The sequence below is a fragment of the Camellia sinensis genome, chromosome 8 (assembly GCF_055761805.1).
Source record: "Camellia sinensis isolate YWXY chromosome 8, ASM5576180v1, whole genome shotgun sequence".
Taxonomy (NCBI): Eukaryota; Viridiplantae; Streptophyta; class Magnoliopsida; order Ericales; family Theaceae; genus Camellia; species Camellia sinensis.
The window spans coordinates 199,510,777-199,537,525 of record NC_138968.1 but is presented as its reverse complement, the minus strand read 5'-3'; the positions used below and the strand labels follow the sequence as shown (position 1 = coordinate 199,537,525).

The 26,749-nt window shown below is 34.3% G+C and overlaps 2 protein-coding genes across 4 annotated transcripts; one reads left to right on the top strand and one right to left on the bottom strand.

Moving 5' to 3' along the window:
• The first annotated feature begins 433 nt into the window (after window positions 1-433).
• Window positions 434-17,342, top strand: LOC114266053 (transglycosylase). 3 transcript variants are annotated; one of them, XM_082884900.1, is made up of 14 exons: window positions 434-868; window positions 986-1,046; window positions 2,112-2,320; window positions 2,865-2,915; window positions 5,811-5,941; window positions 6,058-6,174; window positions 6,347-6,466; window positions 7,903-7,970; window positions 10,788-10,957; window positions 11,713-11,766; window positions 16,020-16,129; window positions 16,630-16,743; window positions 16,851-16,976; window positions 17,058-17,342. In XM_082884900.1, the coding sequence occupies exons 3-14, from the start codon at window positions 2,144-2,146 to the stop codon at window positions 17,083-17,085; spliced, it is 1,266 nt and encodes a 421-aa protein (XP_082741026.1). In that variant the 5' UTR covers window positions 434-868; window positions 986-1,046; window positions 2,112-2,143; the 3' UTR covers window positions 17,086-17,342. The 3 variants fall into 3 exon arrangements, with proteins under 3 accessions (XP_082741026.1, XP_082741029.1, XP_082741028.1); XM_082884902.1 differs by having other exon boundaries at window positions 498-868; window positions 941-1,046; XM_082884903.1 differs by lacking the exon at window positions 11,713-11,766.
• A 6,509-nt stretch (window positions 17,343-23,851) lies between these two features.
• LOC114266091 (protein FAR-RED IMPAIRED RESPONSE 1-like) lies at window positions 23,852-24,838 on the bottom strand. The gene is made up of 2 exons (XM_082885938.1): window positions 24,766-24,838; window positions 23,852-24,501 (listed from the first exon to the last, which is right to left on the bottom strand). Exons 1-2 carry the CDS (start codon window positions 24,836-24,838, stop codon window positions 23,852-23,854), a joined length of 723 nt encoding a protein of 240 aa, XP_082742064.1.
• Between the last annotated feature and the right edge of the window lie 1,911 nt (window positions 24,839-26,749).

Genomic DNA, 26,749 nt, shown 5'->3' with positions numbered 1-26,749 from the left:
AAACACACTGATTTTGATTATTATTTTCATCTATTATTTGATTTTGTTTAATTTTTTTTCTACTTGCAAGTAACAAAATAATAATATTGATGATAATGGTGAGTTTTGGTGGGAAAGATTAGAGTTTTGGAGTGAGAAATAAGAAAAAGAAAAAATAATTAAAATTTGAAAAAGAAAATGAAGAGATTTGAATAAAAAAAACACATACAATTGAATAGGATATATAATGAGAAAAAAATAATATTTTATTTTAAAATTTAATATATATTGTCCTCGTTAATAAATCACATTAAGATATAATTAAAATTTAAAATTTAAGTTAGGCCTACTAAAATAATTTTTGGATTCAAATAAAATGGCTGGATTTCTTGAAAGCAGGCCCAAAGGCCGCATTAGAAGGGTTTGAAAGCAAAATTAGATATAATTAATTACTGATATAAATAAGCAAAAAAACGGCAGGCAAAAAGTATTTATGAGGTGGTGAGGGGAAGTCAAGTGAGGTAGCAAATCTTTTCTTTTTCTGGCAGACGGTGATGAGGATGACTCACCGTACAGCATGGCTCGCGCGCCAATTGTCGTCCCCATATAAATTATATATAATCTCTCACTCTCTCTCTCTCTCTCTGCCACTGCCACCAATAAACCCAATATTGGCCGATAAAGGAATTCCGCAATCATTCCATTCCATCCGCCAACAACAACAGCTCAACCAAGTTCACAAATTTTCCTAGAAAATAGCAGCAGCACACAGAGAGAGAGAGAGAGAGAGAGAGAGAGAGTATTCCCATTCCCATTCCTATTATTATCTTCTTCCTCTCACCATTTGCTGTTGGGGGGCAAACACAGACAGACAAAAAACATCACCAAGGTAAACACAAACCCTCCTCTCCTCTCCTCTCCTCTTCTTTCTTTTATGTATTTCTAATTTCTTGTTTTTTAGACCCTCTCCTTCCCTCCTTAAATTTGTCGTTTCTTCCTCCCTCAGAAGCCTCCCGCAGGGAAGAAAAAATAAATCGCATGCTTCCTCCTCCGCTGCACCTCTTCTGGTGATTATTTCTCTATAACTCTCTCTCTCTCTCTCTCTCTATATATATATATATATATATATATGGGAATATTAATTTAAAATAAAATCCCTTGAAATGGTAGTAGAATTGAAGTCTAATTGCTCTTACAGGGATATTTAAAGTTATACAGATAGATAGACACATGATTTCGGTGATTGATCTTGTTTTTGCTAATTTCTGGTGTTTTTACCAGATTTTATGATTGTCAATTTGACAACTATTGAATCATAATTTTCCATGAACATTACTAAAAAACCGTGTTATTATGGAATAAATTTATATATATGAAGATTACTGAAATTGCAATGTGGGGAAAACAACTGAATGCATAGAAAAGAAATTTGTGACTGCCAAGAATATGCAGATTATAGCACGTGCCCCCCTCTTCTAGTAATCACATTGCTATTGTATCAGGTGATATATGTTTTGCAGAACATAGATGCTTTTTGATACAGCCGATACTTTCCCTTCGAATAACAAATTTTCAATATACAGGGTAGGCCAGTCATATGGCTTGAAGTAGTTTTTTAATAATTGCCTACTGTTAGTCAGTCTGTAAATAATTGGGATTGATATAGTCAAGAGATGCAAAAAATATTATCATTCAATTTTACTTATTTATATACATGAGGATTCAGTTGTTCTTTCTTATGTTTATTACCTTCAGATTGGCTCAGATTATTTTTTGGTGAATGATGCATTCAAGTGTTACGTGGTCTGGTTTTTATTGGCAATGATACGATCTGATCATAATGAAAACTTCCATCTTTAGCATGCATTTTTTTCCATGATATATTTGCTCACCTATTGGAATGTTTGCATTTGTTATGGAACATTCTGAGGCTACTATTAGTTAAGTTCCCAATTCAAATCTCAATCTTATGTGAGAACCACTTAGCGTGCCCTATCTTTTGACAGTTTGGTCTTGATTATTATTTGATATGCTTGCAACCAAAAATTTTTATATGGTTAACTAAAGGTTCCAGAGGCTCTTTTGTTGATAATTTTATTTTCTTCTGAATTCTGCCTTTCTTCTGTTGTTAGATGCGATAGAAACATCCATCAAGTTTAGTAGGATGGCTGTCAGCTTCAAATACTGGGATGATTGCGTTGATCACCTTGACATGGAAGCTCTGTGGATGGATCCTGACGTGAGAAATGAATGGATTAATGCTGGAGAGACTAAGGGACGGAAAGTCCACCTCTCACGGGATCCTGATGGTCAGCCTTATCTTACACAAACTGAGATGAAGGTAAATCAAATTATGTTTATATATTATTCTCATAAAGCATCTGTAGACAGTATAAAGGACTTTCCCTGTTTGGTTGCTCAATATTATTTTAGAGGATTAGGGGATAAGTAATACCTAGGATATTGGATGAGATACCATGTACTTGTATTATGTTTAATATTAGGGTAGGATATGGCATGGGATAAGACGAGGATTATTTCTGTCCATTGGATGGACGATGAGATCCTATCCCATGGTTGGGGAGGGCATTATGGAAAGCGGATTTCATATCACGTGGTAACCATATATATATATATATATATTTTTTTTGTGTCCCTGTTTGTTTGTTTGTTTGTTCATCATTTGGTTGCGCATTTCACTCCGATTATGAGCTCCATAAGTTGTATGAGGTTTTTAATTCACTTCTTATGCAATCATCTTTTGATTATTCTACAAGTGACCATATTTTTTCACCTTGTTAAGTTGAATTATGGATTATGTGCAAGTCATGTGCTTCTGCCTTCCTTCTTTTCTGTTCACCTTTCATGCAATGTTGTCTGTTCAGGCTGTAGCTGGGATAATTGTCCGCAGGCATTTTGTTTCGCTGATAGATTCGGTATGTTTTTCTATACTTGGAATATATAGTATCGCAAAGATCTTATAGAAGATCACCAAGTGATCATCTTCTCAAACAAAGTTATTCATAAATCTTTTGAGAATCTCAAATCAAGTGGCGCATGAATTCCTAGAGTCCAATGCATTTTAAATTGATATTTTGTTTCAATTGTTTTATGAAATTATATTACTCTCCTGGCATGTTTTCTATGTGATTTGGGGCTAACTGGACCGTTATGATGTTCTGGTGGCCATTATAGTGAAAGTTATCTTCTGATCAATGTCTGTATTATCTTCAAGCACTTCTTTTTGTGAAATTATATGCAACTGAGGTATTTATACTATGTCACAAATGAGCTTGTGTACAATCAAAATTATTCAGCAAGGCTTCATCTATTTGCTACAGTGATGTAAAATTTTGAAGGTAATCCCAATCAGTGTGTTTGGTTTTAATTTTCTGAAAATTAAATGTTTTTGTTTCACGTTTTTTTTTTGTTTTTAGTGAATATTTTTTAAATTTTAAGTAATTTTTTTACTTTTTTAAATGCACCTTACTTAGATGTATCTAAATAGTAAAATATTTGTGAAAAAATATTTTAAAAAACTAATAAATACACAAAAATATGAAAAATGTACTAAATTTTCGTATTTTTTGGTATTTAGTGTGTTTTTAAATATTATTTTCACAAATATTATACTTTTTAAGTGTATTTATGTTAGGTATGTCTAAAAATTAAAAAAAAAATTGCTTAAAATATTTTAAAAAATCATTAAAAACATTAAAATACGGAAAATAAAGAAGTAGGGTTGTGTTTGGTACAGCTTTCAAAACACATTTCCACATTCAGCATCGAGCGCAGCATTTGTTTACGGTTTTCAAAACACATTTCCACACCCGCATTTGAAAATTTGTGTACCTGGACGTCCGGCCCGTCGTCCGGCCAGTTGACCGGAACAGTGTTCTTAATTTTTTATCTTTTTTTTGCACTTGTTATTTTTATATGTTAAATAAAAAATATTTTCAATTTTTTTTTAAATTTTTTTTTATGAGTTTTGAATAGAATTTTGAGTTGTGTTTGGTTATGAGTTATAAGTTTTTGTATAAAAATTATGTCACATCACTTAATTCAAAAACTCTTTTCAAAACTCATTCACAAAACAAATGTTCTACATTTAAATCATAATTCCAAAACTCACAAACTCAAAATACAACACATATTCTCAAATCATATTTACAAACCTTTACCAAACGCAACCTAAGATTTTTCGAAAACTAGAACAAAAAACGCTGGAGCTCTATCCTCTTGAAGCCTTTGAAGTAGAGTCTTCACTTCATTAGAGTTGTTTCTCTATCGAAACTTTTTCTTGTTAAATAGAGCTGCAATTACACAAAAATATAGGTTGCGTTTGGTTTAGTTTTGAAATTGTGATTCTTTTTTTGGAGTTGTGATTTGAGTATAGAATTGTGAGTTGAGTTTTGAAAAGAGTTTTTGAATATTGAATTTTAAAAAGAGTTTTGAGTTTTGAAAATAGTTTGGAATTGTATTTTGAGTTTTGAGTTTTGAGTTTTTGAATTTTGAGTTGTATTTTGAATTTTTTGGATTTAATTTTTTAAAATATTAAAAAATGTTTAAGAAATTATATATATTTATTTTAAATATATAATTTTTATTTAAATATTTTTATTTCAAACATTTTATTTTATTTTGTAAATATTTTAATTTTTAATTTTAATATTTTAAATTGAAAACACAACTTCACACTCAAATCGTAACCAAACACATAAGTCAAAATTCAATTCAAAAATTATTTTCAAAATTCATAACCAAACACATAATTTGAAACTCCACACTACTTTCAAAACTCTACACTCAAATCCTAACCAACACATAACAAAAAAAATTAAAATATTTAAAAATATATTTGTAAAATAAAATAAAATATTTAAAATAAAAAATAATTTTTTCAAAATTTTATTTTAATATTAAAAAAAATACAGCACATAAATGTAGGAAATATAGTGCACATTAAATAAATAAATAAATATTTAAAAGATAAAATATTTATCCTAAAAAAATAAAATTAAGAAAATTTTTAAATATTTAAAAAAAAAATCCAAAAAATTTCAAAATACAACTCAAAACTCAAAATACAACCCAAAATTCTTTTCAAAACTTATAACCAAACAAATTTTCTCTTTTCAAAGCTCATAACTCAAAATACGATTCCACACTCAAATCATGATTCTAAAAATAATTTTAAAAAACAAAATAAAAAAAAATTGAATTTTTTCTTTTAAAATAGAGTTTTGAAAAGAGTTTGGCTTTGAGTTTTAAAAAAAGTTTTGAATTGAGTTTTGAGTTTTGTGTTTGGTTATGAGTTTGAAATTCATTTTTGAATTGAATTTTGAATAATTTTAAGTTGTGTTTGGTTATGAATTTTAAAAAGTGATTTGAAAATTTTGCGTTTCAATCATGATTCCAAGATAAACCAAACGCAGGCACAATCATTTGCTCTAGACGATTCAGCTGCAATTACACAAAATTACAACCTGGAACATTTTTCTGGGTTCGAAATACTTGAATATTTTAGCAAAGGAAAAGTTAGGCATTATGAAAAAAATTTCATGAAAATGATCATGAAAAATTTATGATCCTTGGATTACCTTGATTAGTGTGTGGTACTTTATTCTAAGTGTAATCCAAGGATCACAAAGCTTTCATGATTATTTTCATGAAAGGTTTTTCATGATACCTAGCATTGTTGGAACAACAATAAGTTGGAATTCCTTGCATATTTGGTCATGCCTTTGGTGATCAATAACCTGAAAAGTACACATGAATAGAAAGTCAAAATCTTGTGGAACTTGAAATTTGGCATCCTTTGTATTCTGCAGGACATGATTTGTGCTATTGCAGAACTTGAAAGTGACAGACAGCCTATTTCTACACGGTATAACAAAAAAACTAAAGAAATTACAGTGGGAATCATGCAAATTTTACCAAAGACAGCAGATTGGCTAGTCAGGTATTACCAGTGTTCCGATTTTAAATCTGAGGGTAGACTCTCAGATAAGAACATGATTTATTTTTTTCTTTTCTTTTCCTGGTGAAATGAAGTTAAAAACCAGAATTTTCTTGCAGAGAGTTGGGTTACCGAGCGTACGAAGTGGAAGGGAATTCAAAACTTTTGTACAGGCCCTTCACAAATGTGTATCTTGGTGCTTCCTACCTTAACTGGCTGTCAAATTATAGCCAACAGTAAGTTGACAGTTATATATTCAATTTGTTCCATCTTTCATGTAAAACTGTTTTTGGTTTTCTATGTGTCATTTTTCTTTACAAGCAATACTTTATTGGAATAGTGATAAAAGAACCTCCAATTTGAGTTCTGTTTGTTGTTGAAGTTTTAATATTAGAATTATGTCTGCAGAGAAAGAAGTGAAGAGTTCATAGTGAGGGCTTATAAAGGTGGTACGAAGAAGGCAACTCACAAATCGACTTTGCAATATTGGAGACGATATCTTGGGGTTAAAGAAAGCCTTCCATCCAGGTGATTGATTCATCCCATGATGTTAACATCAAGCATCAAGCCTAACATTTTCACAAGCCATGTTTCCTGAACCCTCTGCTTTAACTTGGATTATACATTTTTTGATAATAAGGAACCCCTTGGCCCCACTTTCAGTGAGACCTGGAGTAAACCCCAAATATGTGCAACCACCCACCTGCTAGCCTTACATATTGGGTGAATTAGGGACATGAACCTAAGACCTCCTGGTTGTTTACATGGGATTTACCATTTGAGTAACTTGGAGTATCCATGTTGACAATTAAAGATAATCTTCTTCTTATTCGATCACTACACACATGCCCACACTTAAACTCCAGGTAACATAATCCACAAATCTGACACTCTTAATGAATGAAACAGATGCATAAGAAACTATATTGTGCATCTTATAGAACATTACTTAAATTTTTATAATATACAGATAATGAAGTTACACGATGCATTTGTTTGCACACATCCTTTCCTTTTATTTTTCTTCTATGTAATTAGTCCTTCTTTTAAGTCATAGGGTGAACTGAAGAAGCCTACAACCAATTGCAGCCTGGTATCTGTATGGGGTTGTGAGGTCCAAAGACCTCAAATCTCTCTGTCTAGAAGGAGGCAAAAGAAGAAATAAATTGTGGTTTTTTCATAAATGATGATTAGAAGTGCAAATGTTCAAAATACTTGGTAAACTGAAAATGTGTGTATATATATACACACACTGGAAGTTTCCCATGTAGCTTCCCTGGAAAGTGCACAGGTGTTGCTTTGTACCGTTAGTATACAGGAACAGACTCTCGATGACCTTTGATTGGTACATACAAAAAAGATAAATCAATAATAAAATAAGGTTAAATATGTGTTTTCAAGAGGGCCTAAGGATAGACGTTTGAGCAGTAGTTTGGCAGAGTTTATCATTGTTTGGCTCAGGCTTTGAAAATTATAATGATAAAGTTTTGTTTGCACGTATCTTTCAATGCTATATGATGTTTGTGCCATTCTGTCAGCCCAATTCTTACTTATCTCGAAGGTGCCAGTTAGGTTAGATGTAAGACATGTTATTACTAATATTGTTTTTGTTTGAGTCTCCAAAAGAACTTGATCTCTGTCTACATTCCCTACAACACGTGTGTATCAAATGATAAAATATAGACACAAAATAAAGCCTTTTTGCAATGTTTCAATTAACCATATCTGCGTTCGCTTTATCCATGGTATAGGTGCATTATCCTATGTTGATGTTCACATTAGCATTTACTATTCAGTTTCAGACTTGCAGTGAAGGCACATTGTTATGAGTCCCAACCATTGATAAGAATACTGAGCAGTCTTTACTGATAATGTTAGTAATCATGAAGTTGGACGTCTCTTGCACAAATAAAAGGGTTTAAAAGTTTCTGATATTTATTACAACATATATAATTTTTGTTCAGAAAATTTTTTGAAGTTGGTCCCATGAATGATCCATCTGCTTCTGCTGCTCCAGTTCAACAAACGACAGGTACTCTTTTTGAAGCAACTTGCATGAAAATAATTCAACTTACATACTTCAACTATACACCATTTAAGAAACCTTTCTGTGTTTGCCTACTTAATTGATGATAATTGTTTTGCTCAGTATGTTAAAGTTTAGGTCCAATGATATCATAAGGTCAAGCTTAGCAAAAATTCAAAATTGTTCATTCAATTGTATTATTCAGGTGCTTACATCTAACATGACTCTTCTTTAGTAACTTGTTATATCAAACATAGATCAGGAAAACTATAATAGCACAAGTTTAAGCTTACTTGGAATTATTCACCCAAAAAAAAGCGTACTTGGAATGGTAAAACTGTTTGTGACTTCTTGACAAATATCTTCTGGGGTTGTGTTGTCATTACAGTGATCATTTTGCAATTACAATGTTATTTCTGCAGAATAAACAAGGGGAAAAAAAAGGAGAGAGAAAAAGATAGCTATTGGATGCTTTTACAGATCTGTCATATTTGTCCATGCATATGCTTTTACATATTTATGTTTCTTGGTATTATATGTTGAATTGAATTGATTCATTGTGTGTCGCATTGAGTCAACTCAGTGGGTTGGCTCAGATTCTAGAAGAGCAAGTGGACAAGTTGCATTTCCAGAACCTAAACCTGCAGCATCAACTTGTATTTGTTTGTTCTCTTAAAATTAGTGAAATCCGCTCCTCGTGGACGTAGGCGATTTGCCGAATCATGTAAATCTTGTGTGTTTCTTGTTTGGTTGCTTGTTTTGTGTTTGTTTCTGGGCCCTAGGCAAAACATTATATTCTCTTAGTCCCTGATTGTTTACCGTATATAAGAGGTGGATACGAGGGTGGGGCCGGATATAATGTGAGGTGAGTCCCACTTGTTTTCTTGTCTCCCTATATCCCGTGTTTGGTTGCTTCGGACATAAGGAGTCCGGATAGTATATGATGCAAAAGGGGGAATATGCGATACCACCCCCATGGTATTGTGTATCCCCCACCGTCGGATATAGGAAATCTTTTATCCAAAGGTCAAAAATAATTAATTTTTTCTTATCCCATCCTATATTTTATCTGAACCAAAGATAGTATAAGTGACCCCGCAGTTAGGAATGGCAATGGGGCGGGGCGGGGCCGGGGATCGCACTCCCCGTCCCCGATCCCCGATGGTAGAATTTCCCCCGGCCCCAGCCCCGATCCCCGACGGGGAACCTATCCCTGCCCCCACCCCCGCCCCCAACGGGGATCAGGTTTCCCCGACCCCGAGCATTCCTCGGCTAAAAAAAAAAAAAAAATCAGAAAATACAACTCAGAACATCATCCGAAAATACAACTCAGAATATACAACAACATCAACTCAGAATATACAACTCAGAAAATACAAGTTGAAAAAATCAGAAAATACAACTCAGAATATACAACAACATCAACAACATCATCCGAAAATACAAGTTGATACATCCATATTTTAATGTCTGCACAAGGGTTGTGTGCAGTGAATCACTGCCAATAAATTTAATCAGATCTGAAAATACAAGTTAATCACAAGGGATGTATTATACAACATCAGAAACAGATCTAAAACAGATCTAAAAAAAAAAAAAAAAAATTGTGAATCAGATCTGAAACAGATCTGAAAAAAAAAAGAAAAAAAAAAAGATCTCATCTGGTGGTCGAGGCTCGTCGAGAGAGAGGGAGTGGATGAGAGCTGCGATGTGGTGGTGCGAGGCTCGGCCGTGGATTTGAGAGAGAGAGAAGTTAGTGAGGTAGAGTCTACCGTAGAGAGAAATGAGAGACAGAGACGGGTAGAGAGAAATGAGAGGTGAGAGGACTAACCTGGTTGGTTTATATATATATATGTAAGGGTAAAATTGTAATTTAACATCGGGGATAAAACCGGGCCGGGGATCGGGGCCGGGGCCGGGGCCGGGCCGGGTACGGGACTGGAACACTGATCCCCGTCCCCGGCCCGAATCTGTTTGGGGATTGATGTTCAATCACCATCCCCGTCCCGTCGGGGGTATTTTTCGGGGAAAACCCACTCAATTCGGGATCGGGGGGTCGGGTCTCCATCGGGCCGGTTTTAAATTGCCATCTCTACCCGCAGTATATATAATCCATCTCATATCTTATAACATATTATATCCCATATTTTTCCTTAGGTATTATACATGCTCCTCAAACTCTTATATCCAGTCTAGACAATCAAACTAGGCCTTACGTCTTTAATGTATTAAACAGTGGAATTTGTTGAATTCTCTTGCAGCAACAAATTGTTGGAATAGGATTCTATGTGCAAATAAATCGAGAAACTTAATTTTCTAACCTCTGCTAATTGATTAGTAAGTTCATTTACCATGTTCCTTGCTTAATAAACCTTAATTACCAAAAAAAAAAGTTCATTTACCATGGGAACACATGCTCTTCTTTCTTCGTTTCATTTATTTTATTGAGATGTCATCTCTGATAAAAAAAATTAAAATTATTCTGCAGGTGTAGGTATTATTATTGTTGACGTTATTATTATTATTTTAGTTATATTTTAGCTCCTTTAAAGAATCATTAAAAAACCCGCGTGCCCATTTGATTTGGTCTAGAAGGGACAAACCCACCACATTCTTTTATGTTAAGGGCAATACCTGATATTTAATATTTTCTTCAACTTTGATCTAGTTTCTATCAACATTTAATTGTATTGATGTTTTCAATAATATATTCATTCTTGGTAAAAATTTATCCAAAAAAAATATATATATTCATTCTTGGTAAAAACTATCAATTATGTACCCTCAGATGACTTCACTTACTTTCTTTACATGAGGGAACAGGTGCTGCTAACGCAACTTGGGACTCTAGAGCTTCTCCAGAAGACATGGAAGAGATGTGGAATCATCCTATTGTTAGTAAAGAGTGGAGCAAATCTGGGGAGAAACAGGGAAAAGTGCGATTTTCTCACGATGCTGAGAATAGACCTTATCTTTCTCGGGTAGAGTTAAGGGTAAGATTAAATAATATGGATCTGCAAAATATTTATTTTCTTGCATGTTTTTATCATAACTGGATATTTTGAATGATTCCCCTGCTGCTATATTCTCATGCTACCCCCGCCCCCTTCATCTTCTTTGTTACTGGTCGCCATTTTCCGCTTCATTGGTTATCTATAAGACAACTAAGAAAGCATAATTTATTTTCCATGACCAGTTGACAAACTTCACCCAATCTTTGAATAGTTACCATCAGCTACTGAATTAGGGCAGGTTTTGAACTTAATTTAAACACAAAAAGTGGTATATGGATAAGCTAACTTCCATAATCAAGTTGATCAAAACATGCTGGAGCTCTTTTGGTGACAGCATGCAAGTAATTGTCATTTTCCATCAATTGGCTTTTGATGGTTGTGAGAATTTGAATACATTATCTCAAGAAACGACAATCACCTCCCACATTCTTTCTGGCCCTCCTTGAGTCATTTGGGAAGCTTTAACTTGTTTTTTCTTTTTTTGGTAGGTGAGATTTTCCATAAAAATATATGAAAGAATAGAAGTCAAGTACAAAGAATCAAGAGGGGCATACATACCCCTTGTACAAAATGTACAAAAAACACAAGGTCATAACAGTAAAAAATTTAGATCATTTGGACTAATGTTGTTCGAGGACTGAAGGAGGGATAGACTAATTCCTGCAGTTGAGATTAGTGAATTTAACTGAGTGGCTTTGACTCTCTTTTTCTAACATGTTGCCTTTTTCTTGCAGGCAATTACAGAAATTATACTGTCAAAACACTTTAGTACAAGAGGAGTAAAACCAGTAAGTACTCTACATGGTTTGTAAAAAAGATGCCATTATGTGGCTGATTTATTCTTTTACGTCCTAAGAAATTTAAAAACTTTGAGGTGTTTGTTCTTGGTCATAGTTTCACCATACATTCAAAGGGAAGGCCGACTAGTCAAACCATGCTCTTTAGGGAACTATTATCCTTTGTGACAAACTCATTGTTAAGTCACCACTAGCGCCAAAAGCTGAAGTTGTTAGGAAATGAGCCCAACAATGTATATCAAGCTATCCAACATCATGTTATATTAATTATTTTTTAAAGCTCTTTATTCCACCACCAAAAAATTTTAGATGATGGCCCACTATCTTTAGATTTCCCATTGGACATTGTTTCATTTATAATTAATTATAATGTTCATAGCTCTTTTCAACATTTCTGCTCCTCCATAAGATGTGGCCATTGAAGCCACCTCCTATAATTTTTTTTTTCCCATTTTTTTTATCCTTTCTATTATTTAATGCAAATCCTTCTGAAATTGTTACATAGTTTCTCACATTCATCTATTTCTATGTGGGTGTATTCACTAACTAATCCATATTTAAATTCAGAATTATAACCAATTCATATCATTGTGTTTCCTTTAATTAAAGTTTATGTTCTTTCTCTTCTTTTTGTTAGATGCTTGCTTGGTGAGATTTAAAAGCTTGGGTTGATAATTATAGAGGTGGATTCAACTGTGTAAAAAATATTGAAGTATATTATTGATTGATGTATTACAAGATTGATTAATTACAATTCCTATACAATCTATATATAGAAGAAAATGTGGTAGTAGGTGTAGTGGAGGTGATAGTGGGTTAGGTGAAGTGGAGTGTGTGGTGAAGTGGAGGTAGGTGAAGTGGAGTGTGTAGTGGAGTAGGTGAAGGTAAAGATGGGAAATTCTAACAGCCCCCCGCAAACTCAAGGAGGAGAGAAACTAACCAACTTGAGTTTGGAGAGAGTAACAAAACAAGAAAATACATAAAAATAAAAAAGGATAGGAGACACTGTATGGTCGTGTCAGACCGTTGGTGAAGACACTGTATGGGGTGTCATAACGTTGTAGAGGACACTGTATGGTGGTGTCAGACCGATGTAGAAGACAGTTTATGGGGTCATGTCGGACCGTTGTAGAAGACAGTTTATGGGGTCATGTCGGACCGTTGTAGAAGACAATGTTGTGACAGTTTACGGAGTCTTGCTGGACCCTTGTAGAAACTAACCGGAATCAATGTCGGGACAGTTTACAGAGTCTTGTCGGACCCATAAAGGAGCTAACCGGAATCAATGTCGGGACAGTTTACAGAGTCTTGTCGGACCCTTAAAAAAGCTAACCGGTATCAAATGTCGGGACAGTTTATAGAGTCTTGTCGGACCCTTAAAAAATCGCATCCTCAAAAGGTGCGCTCAATTTTTCAAAAGGCGTGCCATCAAAAGGCGTGCCCTAATTCATCAAAAGGTGTGCCGGACATGATGGCGAGGCACGTGGGCGCCTTGGCTTGCGTGCCCGTTTGTCGGCTGGTGGCAAGAGGCGCGCGATGCGCGTGGCTGCCTCGGCTATAAGACAGAGGCTGAGGCTGAGGCAGAGAAAAGCTGCGAAAAACCTCTGAAAAAACAAAAACTCTTCTTCGTTTTGCTGAGAGAGATAGTCTGTAATATTCTGAAACACTCTGTTGCCCAGAAAATGGCTTCATCGTCTTCCCGCGGGCTGCTCACCCTCTTTCCCGACCTCAACGAGTCAACAGGAGAGAGAACTGGTGCGGTGGCCAGTGAACCTCAACCAAACACCGCTGGGTATACTCCGTTGAACTTTCCGATGCGGTCTGTGGAGCAAAGAATGGCAGTGCTGTCGGATGTGGAGGCCAATCAGTATACTTTGAAGGCATGTGTGGAAAGCATGACGGCGGTCACAAATTTGTCGAACCGGCTGCAGAGTAGGACAAATGAGGTGCAGCATTTAAACGCCCAACTGGCTCTGCTCCAACGCATGTATAAGGATGCGCGAGCAGAGATAAGTGTGCTGAAAGCAGAAAATAAGGAGCTGAAGCGGAAGGCCACGGTGATGTTCCGATTTGGAGGGCCGCCATATGCTGCAGTAGAGGAGCAGGGGGTAGTGATCGTGGGAAATCCGGAGGCAACACCGTCAAGGGCCGTCCAAGACGGAGGCAAGAAGAAGAGACCTGCAGCAGAGTAGAGAAAAAAATCCCACTGTGGGTGTGGTGGTGTGATTTTTTATTTTTTTTTATTTATTTTTTTTATTTTTATTTTTATTTTTTTTTGTGTAAAATGGTGAACGGGGTGAGCCCCGACATGAATAAAAGGAAATGAGTTTGGTGTGCAGTTCGTCTTCTTCTTCGTCTGTTTTTTTTTTTTTTTTTTTTTTTTTTTTTTTTTGCAAAGAAATAAAGAAAAATAAATAAAAATAATGAATTGGGAATCAAAACGGAGGAGAGAGGGGACAAGGCACATGGGTGTCGTGGTGTAAAGGAAATAAAAGAAAAAAGAAAGAAATTGAGTGGGTGACCCAGTAGATAGGTTAGTGGAGAGGGGAAGGAATTAAAAAATTAAAAGAAATAGAGGCAGCCACGTGGGTGGGTATGGGAGTGTGTGTTGTTTGTCTGAGAGAGAGAGAGAAGCCTAGCAATCTAGAGAGAGAAGAGAGAGAGCCCCGACACTGGCCTAGGTTTCAATCGAAAAATCTCACAACTCTCTGAAATTCGACAAACAGTTCAACAACATCATTCGACCTCTTTCTCTCTTTCTCCAGATCAAATTGATTCTGCTGCGAGGGAGTATAAAATGGATACTGAGCGAAACACTCCCATTTTCGCTTCTGAATAACATCTTTGTGAAGATGGAGGGTGTTGAAGGAAATGGTGCTGTTGCCGAGTCTGGTTCTCACTCGGTGGGCGAAGAAGGGAAAGAATTGAACAACTGTGAAGCGGGTTTCTGACTGACATGGATAAAGCTCAAAATAGCTTGGAAAAGAAAGGTGATGGAACCAATTCGGAAGGAAGAAAAAAACCCCTGCAGTTCTTGGTGAAGATTGTTTTCAAGTCATGAATAATGAAACTGAGAACATGATCCCCTTGGATCCTTCTTGTGGTGAAGACTACTCAATTTTAGAGGGAGAATGCAGTGAGGAAGATGACAGTGATGAACAGTAGCATTCAAAGACCTGCCTTATTTTGGTTACAGGAAAACCCAATTTTAATTCTGGACCTCCACAAGATGGGTTGGAATATCTTAGGCGCGTAAGGTGGGAAGCAGCACAAATTCCCAAAGTGAAGGTTTCCAAGCTTGAAACAAGCAAACTGAGCAAAGAACAGACTATTAATCAGCTGTTGACAGAGATGGATGGGTTTTCGGGGAATTCGGGTGTGATTGTGTTGGCTGCGACGAATCGGCCAGATGTTCTTGATTCAGCATTGGTGAGGCCTGGGAGGTTGAAAAACTCCAGCGGGCAGCGAAGGCATGGTTGCCGGCTGGCTGCCCGCCGGAAAGAAAGGATATATGCCTAAATCTTATGGCTCTGATACCATGTAAAAAATATTGAAGTATATTATTGATTGATGTATTACAAGATTGATTAATTACAATTCCTATACAATCTATATATAGAAGAAAATGTGGTAGTAGGTGTAGTGGAGGTGATAGTGGGTTAGGTGAAGTGGAGTGTGTGGTGAAGTGGAGGTAGGTGAAGTGGAGTGTGTAGTGGAGTAGGTGAAGGTAAAGATGGGAAATTCTAACAAACTGCTATGAAACATCTGGAGTCAAATAACCAAAAAATTCAAATAAAAATAAAAAGCAAATTTGACAAAGATTAAAAGCATACATTTCAAAATAGGAGACACCTCATCGGAGCACTCAATGCAACATTGTCCTTAACGGTCACCTCCTCAACTTTGTAGGATTTTGTTGCAAAATCTAAATGAAATCAAATCTTAGTTGATTGATTCACAATGTTTACAAGTTACAAGCTTTATTTATTATTGTTATTTGAGGTAGAAGGTGTAACGATTTGGAAAGATAAGTAGAATATCACAAAAACACTTTGAAAAGTATGATCATGTGATCCTATGAATCGATCCACAATCCCATTATGCTACTATTGCTTATTTTATTTAATCCTAGTTACTTGAAGTTTCTATTCTTGATCTTATCTTTCTCGACTCTTCTACTTGTTATTGTCTTTGTTTTTTGTTTTTTGTTTTTGATTTCCTTCCTAAAATTCACTGGTGTGCAGACGGTTTTGTGTGCTCTTGCTGAGATTGTTAGCATGCGTTTCGTGAATGGGGTTGGACCTCGTCCAGGAATAATGGGAATTGACTACCCCACAGCTTGCTGGCTTTACAAGTATGTGAACTCCAGGGCTCAAACTGAATGTTTGTTTTAGAACATAGTAATGCAGGTGTGGATAAACAGTCATAGTGTATGTGAAGATGGGAACTTGAATCCAAGCAAGGGGGCCTCTATCATCTCCTGCTTGACCACCAAAGCTCTTTGGCATCTTACTCTATGGAATAAAATAAAATAAAGTTCAACATCTCATGCTCTTTAAGATGGTGTTTATTAGCAACTTTGTCATTTTGCCTTGTTACAGGATATCAGGATACCTCATTAGAATGAACTGAATTGATCCAATTGCCTTCGTATTGGAAATTAAGTTATCATAATAAATGGAGCATAACCAAATTGATGTTGATTAAAATTAGAAATCACTAAATTTTTTAACCTCCACATGCTTCTTGTTGAACAAATTGTTAATAAGATATTATACGGTTTTAGTGAAACTAAAGCAGAACATGCTTATTCCAAGGCTGAATTTTGCTTGAATGTTTGCTTCTGATGTGTAGGGACTTGGGCTACAAGGCTTACATAGTAGAGTCCGTTGATGATCTAACGAAGCCTTTTGTTTCCTTGTACTTCGGAGCTGCCTATTTGGCTTGGTTATCACAATATGAAGGGAGGTAAGTTTGTTTGCTACCAAAAACCATCCATCTGTTACTTGTCAAGTGTTCTTCTTGATTGAATATATTGTGACTGACTTAATGATTATCATCTGGTGCCAAATCAGGGAAAGGACCCCACAGTTTGTTGTTCAGGCTTATCTTGCAGGGCCAAAGAACGTAAACCTTCAGGAGACAGGTCCACTTTGGCTTAAATTTGAGGAAGCATTAAGTCGATACGAAGACTTAAAGAAGTAGGTTTCACTTCATACTATATATATGTTAACACTAAGATTCTGTGTTCATATTTTTTGATGGTGAACATTCTTTTACAGGGAACAAGGGAGCTGCACCATTTTATAAGCCGACACATTTAATTTAGGTGGTTTGCAGAGGATCTATTATTTTTTGTTGCAATGTTATGAATGAAAGCTTGGGGGTGGAAACGACAAATAAACAGAGACAATGGTTGTTGTACAGAGATGTAAATCATGTACTGTTAAAATAATATTTATGTGCAGCTTTCTCATACTCTGTAGGTACTCTCCGTAGTAAGTGCATACAAACGAAGTTTTATCCAGTAAAAGTGGTTAATATAAATTTCTACAAATTTTTTGCAATTAATACCAAATTAAAGTGATGTCTGTGCATGGTGGAGACTTGGGGTGGAGTAAAATGGAAGTAGCAGAACCCTACTTGGGCCTTGGGCCAATAAATCAGGTTTGGGTGTATGATGAATTAGCATCTCAAAAAAAATATTTCTTTTTTGGAGTGTAAGTTTTACTTGAAAGCAAGGGTGGGCGTTGGTTGGTTGCGGCCACAGAACCTCTAATCTATCATTCGTTTGTCAGATTGGTAGATTAGAGAAAATCAAACTACATCCGTCTGCCAATTCGGTAGATGTGGATTAAACGGATTGGCAGATGAATATGAATCGGTTTTGCGATTTAAAATTTTATAAATTTTTAATATAATTTAACTTGTGCATTTCTTCAAAAAAAAAAAAATTATTACAGTCAATGACTGCTTCATCCAATGAAAAAAAGTTTAAAATTTTAAAATATTACAATCACTGCATGTCCCATCTACAAATTACAATCACAATGTTTTATCCACATAAAGTATTACAATTTGTAATTCTTAAAATATAAAAACAATTCAAACTACTAAATTCACAAACAGAGCAGTAATACAGATTGTATGCTTCTGTATTGTTATATTTATATTTGTTTTTGAAAATAAAAATCAACCAGCATATATCATCTTTTTATTTATTATTTTTAGAGTTAGATTTAAAAATCAAAAAATATAAATAAATAATACATTTATTTTTTTCAATTCAAAAAATATATTCGAGTTGAAAAATCTTTTTCAACAGAATATATTCAACAGAATATTTAAACTCTTTTTCAATTAAAAACACAAACAGAATATCTAAATAAATTGAAAATACAAAGTCTTACAAATTACTATGCTCGTAGTTTGGCAGTTCGGTTGCGGCTAAAGAAACTTCAAATCCGTCATTCGTAAAAAATTAGGCGGATTAGAAAAAATTAATCTACAATCGTTCGCTCGTCATCACGCATCCGTCCAAAATGTAGTGGATCAGTTCGATTTGATCGATTTAAACAGATTGATATATCCGTTACTCACACCTACTTTAAAATCAGGCTTTTGTCACCTAATTAAAAAGAGTGGTAGAAAAATAATAATAATAATAATAAAATAAAAATGGCAACTTTGGCAAATTTTGCTTTTCAAAGCTTACAATTTTTTTTTATCACTATTTTGCTAATCAAAGGGCCCTCCAACAATTTGGATGACCTACAAGCCGAAAGGCAAGCATTGACATGATATAGCAACAGACCAAGATATACATATATATATATATATATATATATATATATGACATAGCAAAATGATGAGAGTTATTCAAAAAATAAAAATTTGGTCAAAACTCTTTCTTTGGTAAAAAAGACAGCTCAATTTATTTTATTTTATAAATCTCTTAAAAAGTAAGTGCATGATTGAGTAAGGATATAATAAAATTTATATTTTTTTTTTCTTGTACAATATTATTCATGCATATATATCTATATATATATATATATATATATATCTCACAGATTTAAAATTTGCATCAAAGAGGATTTCTTACTTTGTAATTATTCGAGAAATCCTTCTCTATTTGGGATTTGATAGTGTTATCAAATTACTTTTGAAAGCCTCAAAATCTATGGTTTTCTTTATTCATCAATCATCAAAGGCAAAGCTCGCAAGCCATAATTTAAATTTCTGAATTTGAAAAAATAGATAAAAAGAGAAGGTAATCATTGTTTATTTCTTCTAATATACCTTAAACTAGGCTTGTGCTAACATAATTGTTTATCAATTCAATAATTTCTCACTTTTGTTTTATTTTACAAGTTTAGAAATGTTGTGTATCTGTATTTTTGGTTCGTTCATCTAATATGTACTCTATTTTTTGTAAAATAAAATTTTACTTTGGTTAATGACAATAAACTTTGATTGTTGATATGCTGAACGATAGTAAATTTTACTATGAAACATAGTAAAATTTTACTTTGAATGATATTGCGATTTTGTCTTACTCTAGTAATGGCAGAGTAAAATTTTAGTGTGAAACAAAGTAAAATTTTATTGTTTTATGTCAATTTCGATGGTATTTTTTTTTAAAAAAGAATTTTATACCCAACTTTAATTTTATTTGATAGATTTTGATGAGAGGGTTATAAAAATATAAATTTTATTAAAAATCGACATCTAAATAAAAAATTATGTCATTTTAAAGTTTAAAATATTAAATTAGTCATTAAGAATATTTTGATAATAATGATATATGCTAGACTTTTGAATTTTTTTTTTTATACTTATCTTAATACATTAAAATTTTATTATCAAGAGATTTTGGCCAAATTTTCCTTTTAAAAAAATTTAGTGACACAGCAAAAGGACTGCTTGGTGTGAAGTGTTTTTTAATTAATAGTTTTGTATACTCTTCTAATAATTGATAGAATGAAAGAAAAAATGTTGGTGGCAAACGTTGATGATAGGATAAGAAAGAGTGGTAGTGAGTGGCTGGTAGGTTACAGGGAATGAGGTGGTTGGGTGGGTATAACATTTTCATTTTTTAAAACAAAAATGCTTTCGACCTCTAAAACTTGATCACTAAATCAACACTAATGATGTGGCTGCCAACGTGGAAAGCTGAGGCAAACTCGCCTGTTTCTCCCTCTTTCTTATTCATTTCAAATTTCAAATTCATTTTCACAAAACATTTGAAGACTCTCTCTCTCTCTATTCTTCCTTCTCTTCTCTTCTTTGTTGTGCCTTTTTGTCGAGGAGCTCCTGATGAGCGTAGCTCTCCAACAGTGGCGAGACGACGAGCGTAGCTCTCTAACCCCGGCGACGATCGAGGTTGAACGCAGCTTCTACAACCCCAATGAGTGCAGCTTCTCACGAGAACGACGAGCGAGTCACGCACGACGACCGAGTCTCTCTCCGTCTTCACAGATTTTTCTGCACAGGTCAGTTCTCTCTCTCTCTCTCGCTCGCTCTATATATATATATATATATATTTATGCAGCTATATCTATACGCCCTGATTTGTTGAGATTTTTGACTTTGATTTCATGCCCTGATTTATATCTATGTATATATCTATATCTATATGCCCTAATTTGTGTCTTTGACTTTGATTTCATCTGTTTAGGACGATTTTGATTTTGATTTTGATTTTGGTTTTGGTTTGCCCCAATTTTACATTACATTGGATTTGCCTAAAAAATCTAAAATATATATTTGGTGGAGAATATATAAAATTGCTTAATCATCCTTGAAGCCACTGCCAAATCTTTCTTGGATTTGTATTATTTTTCTACTTAGCTTCTGACATTAGAAAAAATGGGGGAAAAGAAGGAAAGCCATCCTTTCTTGATTTTCATTTATGTTTAACTTTTAACATCCAAATGCATATTAATAGTTCTTTTTGATTAGGGACCTTTTGTTGTTATTAGTTTCTATGACCAATCAGTATAAAATTAGAGGCTTTGGCACCATCTCTATTTCATTATCAACTGATAAACTGTTAGCTCGAGTGGTATCTCCAGGCACCCTCCTCAAGTGTAACTTATGAGCAAATGAAGTTTCTTATCTAATTTTTTATTTGGCCAAAGATGCTATCCTTGTACATGGATGTTATGAAGATGTAATAATTTTTATACAAGTTAGAACATGTAATTGGTGTTGTATTAATTATAAAGATGATATGTATGAAGATTTATGATATATTACAATTATGGATTGAGAAGTATGAATATGTAATCATGTGGATTGTTTGTTATCTGATTGGAACTTTGAAAGTTATTTGTTTGTCTGTTTGAACACATATTATGAACAGATTTTGGACTGATTTGGAACATAGATTTTGTTTGTCTGGTTGAACATAGATTATTGACAAATTTGGATAGATTTTGAATAGATATTGTTGACAGATTGTGAATAAAATTTGTTCATACATTCTTGACAGATTTGGACAGATTTTCAACACAGATTCTGTTTATGTATTTGTCTATTTGAACACAGGTGCTTCACAGATTTGGACAGTTTGTTAACACACATTCTTGACAGATTGTGAACACAATTTCTGCACACATTGTTGACAGATTTGGACATCTTTTCAACACAGATTCTATTTATCTATTTGTGTATTTGAACATAGGTGCTTTACAGATTTGGACAGCTTGTCAACACACATTCTTGACAGATTGTGAACACAATTTCTACACACATTGTTGACAGATTTGGACACCTTTTCAACACAGATTTGAACACTGATTTTTGACATAGTTTTAAAGACATATTTTTTCACACAGGTTTTTCAAGACAGATTCGAAAACAGGTTTTTTTCACACAGTTTTGAAGACAGATTTTTCCACACAGGTTTTTGAAGACGGATTTTTTGAACACTGGTTTTTCACACAGTTTTGAAGACATATTTTTTTCACACTGATTTTTCAAGACAGATTCAAAGACAGGTTTTTCCACACAGTTTTGAAGACAGATTTTTCCACACAGGTTTTTGAAGACAGATTTGCAGACATAATTTTTGAACAGATTTGTAACAGATTTTTGACACAGATTTGGAACACATTTTTGACACAGATTTTGGAACACATTAAATCTATAACAGACAGAGCACAAATATAACATCAATTGGGAACATTAACTATAACAACAAAGTAGGGAACAACATCAATTTGTTTTCAACCAAAAAATAAAGAAACTGAACAATCCAAAAAGACATTAAATAAATTATTCAAAACAAAATAAACTCCAAGTTTAGTCACATAAAAGACATTACAATTACAAGTTTCCAACTAACGAAAACTACCACCATGGTCATTGCAGTCCATTTGTACATTCAAGTCAACAAATGAAGACGGTATGGCTCCATAAATTTGATGCGTAGCAATTATGGATTGTTGAGTTGTCATAAATCCCGGTGTGCCTCCAATATAGTCCGACGGGGTCAAAGATGTGCCAACTCCATAAATTTGAGTTGGGGCATTCATGAAACTTTGTCTTCTCATAATGTCCACACTTGTCGGGGTGAGAGATGTGCCTTCAATAGCATTGACCATGTGTCCCTATTCAATTAAAATGAAATGTTAAAACCAGTTTACTAAACATTATTGAAAAACAGTTTGCTCGATGTACACGTACCAGCACATACATACTATTTTCCATGCCAACCATATAAGGATAAAGCTCTCTACGTGCACTACGTTCAGGTTGAGATTGACATTGACCTTCACCTTCAACTTCAAGCACCTCAGTACCCTATATTGATAAAGGTTAATGAATGCTTCAAATGTATGACATGATTACAATAAAATATGAGTTGAATAGAGAGTAATGATACAAAACGGATGGATATACCAATCAATTTACCTTTGATTTGTTATGTTTTCTTTTGCTTGCCTTCAACCGATTAACTATTTGATCTACTTTGGCGATCTTTCTTTTAGTAACTGGACGACCTTTTCAGCGAGCAACCAAAGGACTAAGCAACTTGGTATGACTGATTGCCTTTCTATTAATGCTGCCAATAGGGGAAGATGAGACATTACTAGTCGAAGGTGCTATATTACTCCCACTACCTTCATCATCTTTCATCACTTTCGCCTGGATTTCATCCAACCCACGGTCAATAAGTTTTATTTTCCCTTCAGAGTTTCCAGCAAATTATACAATGCCAATCAATTTTCTGTTCATCTTATCATACATCTTTGCATTGAAATCATCTCCAAAGCCAGTGTATGTGGTTTTTATGCATGTGGACCCTCTATCCAATTTTTTTTTCCATCGTGGTAGAATGTATTTATTTGGAACCTCATTTATGCTTCTTGCAATGAGCACAACGAGTGAGTGAGCACACATGATGCCCCTAAATTCAAACAAAGGGCACATACATTGCACATCAAATTCTGTCGAATAATAATAAACAACAAAGTCCACATGCTTCATCTTCCCAAAAACTACCACGGCTTCCTTCACAAAATATGTACAAATTGAACCCTCTTCTTTGACAAGAAACGGTTGACAATAAACTAGTCTCTTCATCTCTGCTTGAACTTCTTTGAATTTTGCATTGGTGTACGCATCTTGAAATTGTTTCTCAAAACCATACACAGTTAGGCAATCAAAGACTTTGTGCCAAGACTTGAAGTCAGCTTTCTTCTCTTTCTCTACCTTACTTCTCAAGGCATTGTCATATTGTTCAACAAATTGTTTTAATGTAGTCTTTGGGTTGACATATCCATAAAAAAAAGGCATTCATGCTCTCACTTCGTTGTGTCGTTGACATGCCAGCCCAAAAAATATCTTTGACATAGACAGGAACCCATTGATGTCGCTCATCATATAACACCCCCAACCACTGATTCTTATAAAGATTGAATTTTGCAATCATCTCTTTCCATTTCATCTCAAATTCATCTTTTGTGAAAGTGTCATAGACTGCATTTTGCAAATCCATCTTCATGGATTCATATTGGGAATACCCTTTCAACTTCTCCGGAATCTTTTTCATGATATGCCATAAACACTATCGATGTCGAGTATTGGGGAAGACTATTTCTATAGCCTTTTGCATAGCTTTGCACTGATAAGTTATTATAGCTTTTGGAGGATGATCTGACATGCAATTTAACCATGATTTGAATAGCCAAACAAATGTATCAGTGTCTTCACTAGATAATAGGCCACGACCAAGCAAAATCGACTGTCCATGGTGGTTAACTGCTACAAACGGAGCAAATGGCGTATCATATTTATTAGTGAGGTAAGTTGTGTCAAATGAAACAACATCTCCAAATTCTTTATAAGCCGCCCGACTCATTGCATTCGTCGAAAACAAGTTTCTTATGCGAAAGTCCGTATCAACATCAATCATATAATAGAAACTTGAATTTTGTGCGTGCATTCTCAAAAAATACTTTTGAAGTGCATCAGAATCTCCTTCTCCAAGCCTCAATTTTCTAGCTCCCTCAATGTAATTCCTTGCATCTCGCTCATCAAATGTTAAAGACTCATAACCCCTAGCTTCAACAACCATTGAGTTATAATTCCTAGACACCCCAATCCCTACTTGATCATTAATTTCTAATTTTCTCTTCACAGGACTAAGGATTTTCTTATTTATTGCAAAATGACGTGAGTCGGTGGGGATCAAGTCATGATTATGCTCAAGGTTAACTGTGGTTAACATAAATCTCACATCCTTGTGTAGGCTTGCTTGTACCCTTGCTTTGCAATCAATTTTTGTGGACAGAGATGGCTTTAAAGGGTTTACTTCTGATTTTTTAATTCTCTTCCCCAATCAAGAAGATTCAATCCCAAAGTATCTTAATTCCCCATCATTGCCAATAACTTGTGTTTTACAAGCTATAGAAAACCCAACATGTTTAGCATATTTGGCATAAAATGTGTACGCTTCTTGCTTTGAGATAAAACACATACCCTTCTTAGGTTCCTCAACTTCTTCACTCTCATTTAATAAAGAATTCTCATCATTATTTGAATCAATCTCCATTTCTGCTCATTCAAAAATTAAAATGAAATCAAATGATTTAATAACAGATTATTATAATAATAGATTATTCAAGAATTAATAACATATTATTTTCAAAAATTAATAACAGATTATTGTGTTTTAATAACAGATTAAACTTTCAATAATGGACTTGAAGTATAAACCAAAACTGAAGTATAACAGCTGAATAATGGACCTGAAGTATAAACCAATGTTTGGACCAAAACTAAAGTATAAACCAAAATTAATAACAGCTGAATAATGAACCTGAAGTATAAACCAATGTTTGGACCAAAACTGATTAACAGATTAATGTTTGGACCTGAAGTATAATAGATTAAACCAAAACTGAATTGTTGTGTTGTATTGTTGTTGTTGTTGTTGTTTTTTTTTTTTTTCATATCTATCTGACCAAATGAAAATGCCATGGTGGTTCCTTGAAGGCTATGAATTCCATGGTGGTAGTTTGCTTCTACTGATTGGTAGTGGTGTATGTGTTCAGTGGTGTGAATGGTAGCTAATAGTTAATCAAGTGGTGGGTTTAATAGTTAATCAAGTAAATCAGTGTCAAATGGAAGCAAACATGATTGAAATCAGTTCCATGGTTGTCTTCAAGGAACCACCATTGGTTTCATTAACTCAAATGTTTCATAAACTTATAAACATCTATCTTGAACTGTTTTTTGAACTGTTATAAACATCTGAGTTCAAACCTGTTTTTTAAGCATGGTTATAAACATCTATCTTGAACTGTTTTTTAAACATCTATCTTGAACTTATAAACATCTAACTTATAAACAGGGGATTTCTGAACTATTTTTTTTTTTTTTCCATATCTATCTTGCTATGTGACAGAGATAGAAACTGACCAGATAGACGTCCAAGTCCGACGAAGACGCCGGACGGTGGAGGAGACAAACGGCAGATGACAGATCTACAAATGCCGAACGAGACAGCAAACGCCAAATGGTGGAGAAGAGGGACGACGGAGGAGAGGGCTAACGCCGGACGGTGGAGGAGAGGGCAAACGCCGGACGATGGAGGCGACGGAACGGTGGAAGAGAAGCTCAGATCAAATGTGCAAGAATTTTTTTTTTTTTTCTTTTATATACATGAGCCGATCAATATTTGCGCATGATTTAACTTTTTTTTCTTTACCGTGCGTGAAACACACGCACTCAATATACAAATGGCCTTCAGCTTCACACCTTACATGCCACCTCTTTAGAACTCGTGTTAGAGCTCGTCTGTAGGGGTATGTAGCGGAACTGTTTTTAAAATTTAGAATTTGTAGCTCTGAAAAAAATTTGTGTTAAAGGGTAGGATCGTAATAAATAAATAAAAAGAGATGGGAAGACGGTGCAGACTAAAGAAAGAAGACTTATATTGTTTGACTAAAAAGCAAGATTTAGCAGAATATGGGTGTTTGGTGCAGCTTTTTTAAGCCAACTTATGGCTTCTGGCTTTTAAAAAGTTATTTTGGACTGTTTGGTTAAACTTATTTCAAACAGCTTCTGATTCTAACAACTTATTTTAAGTCAAAAAAGCTGATTCTGAGAAGCTGCTCACCCCTTGCTTCTGATTATCAGCTTCTGCTGTGGACATGTTAATTCACAGTTATACTCTTAGATTTTTTTATTTTTTATTTTTTTAAAAATAGAAAAAGACTCAAATGGACTATTAAATATTATTATTATTTTTTATGAAAAATGTAGACAAATAGTGAATAATAAAAAATAAAAATTAATTGAAAAAGCTACTTCACAGCTTATTTAACAAACACTACTCAGCAACTTAAATCTATAATCCAACAGCTATACCAAACAGATTAACCGCTTCTGATTAAAGTCATAATATATAATCTGTTAAGCTATAATCTATAATCTGTTTTAACAGCTACACCAAACACCA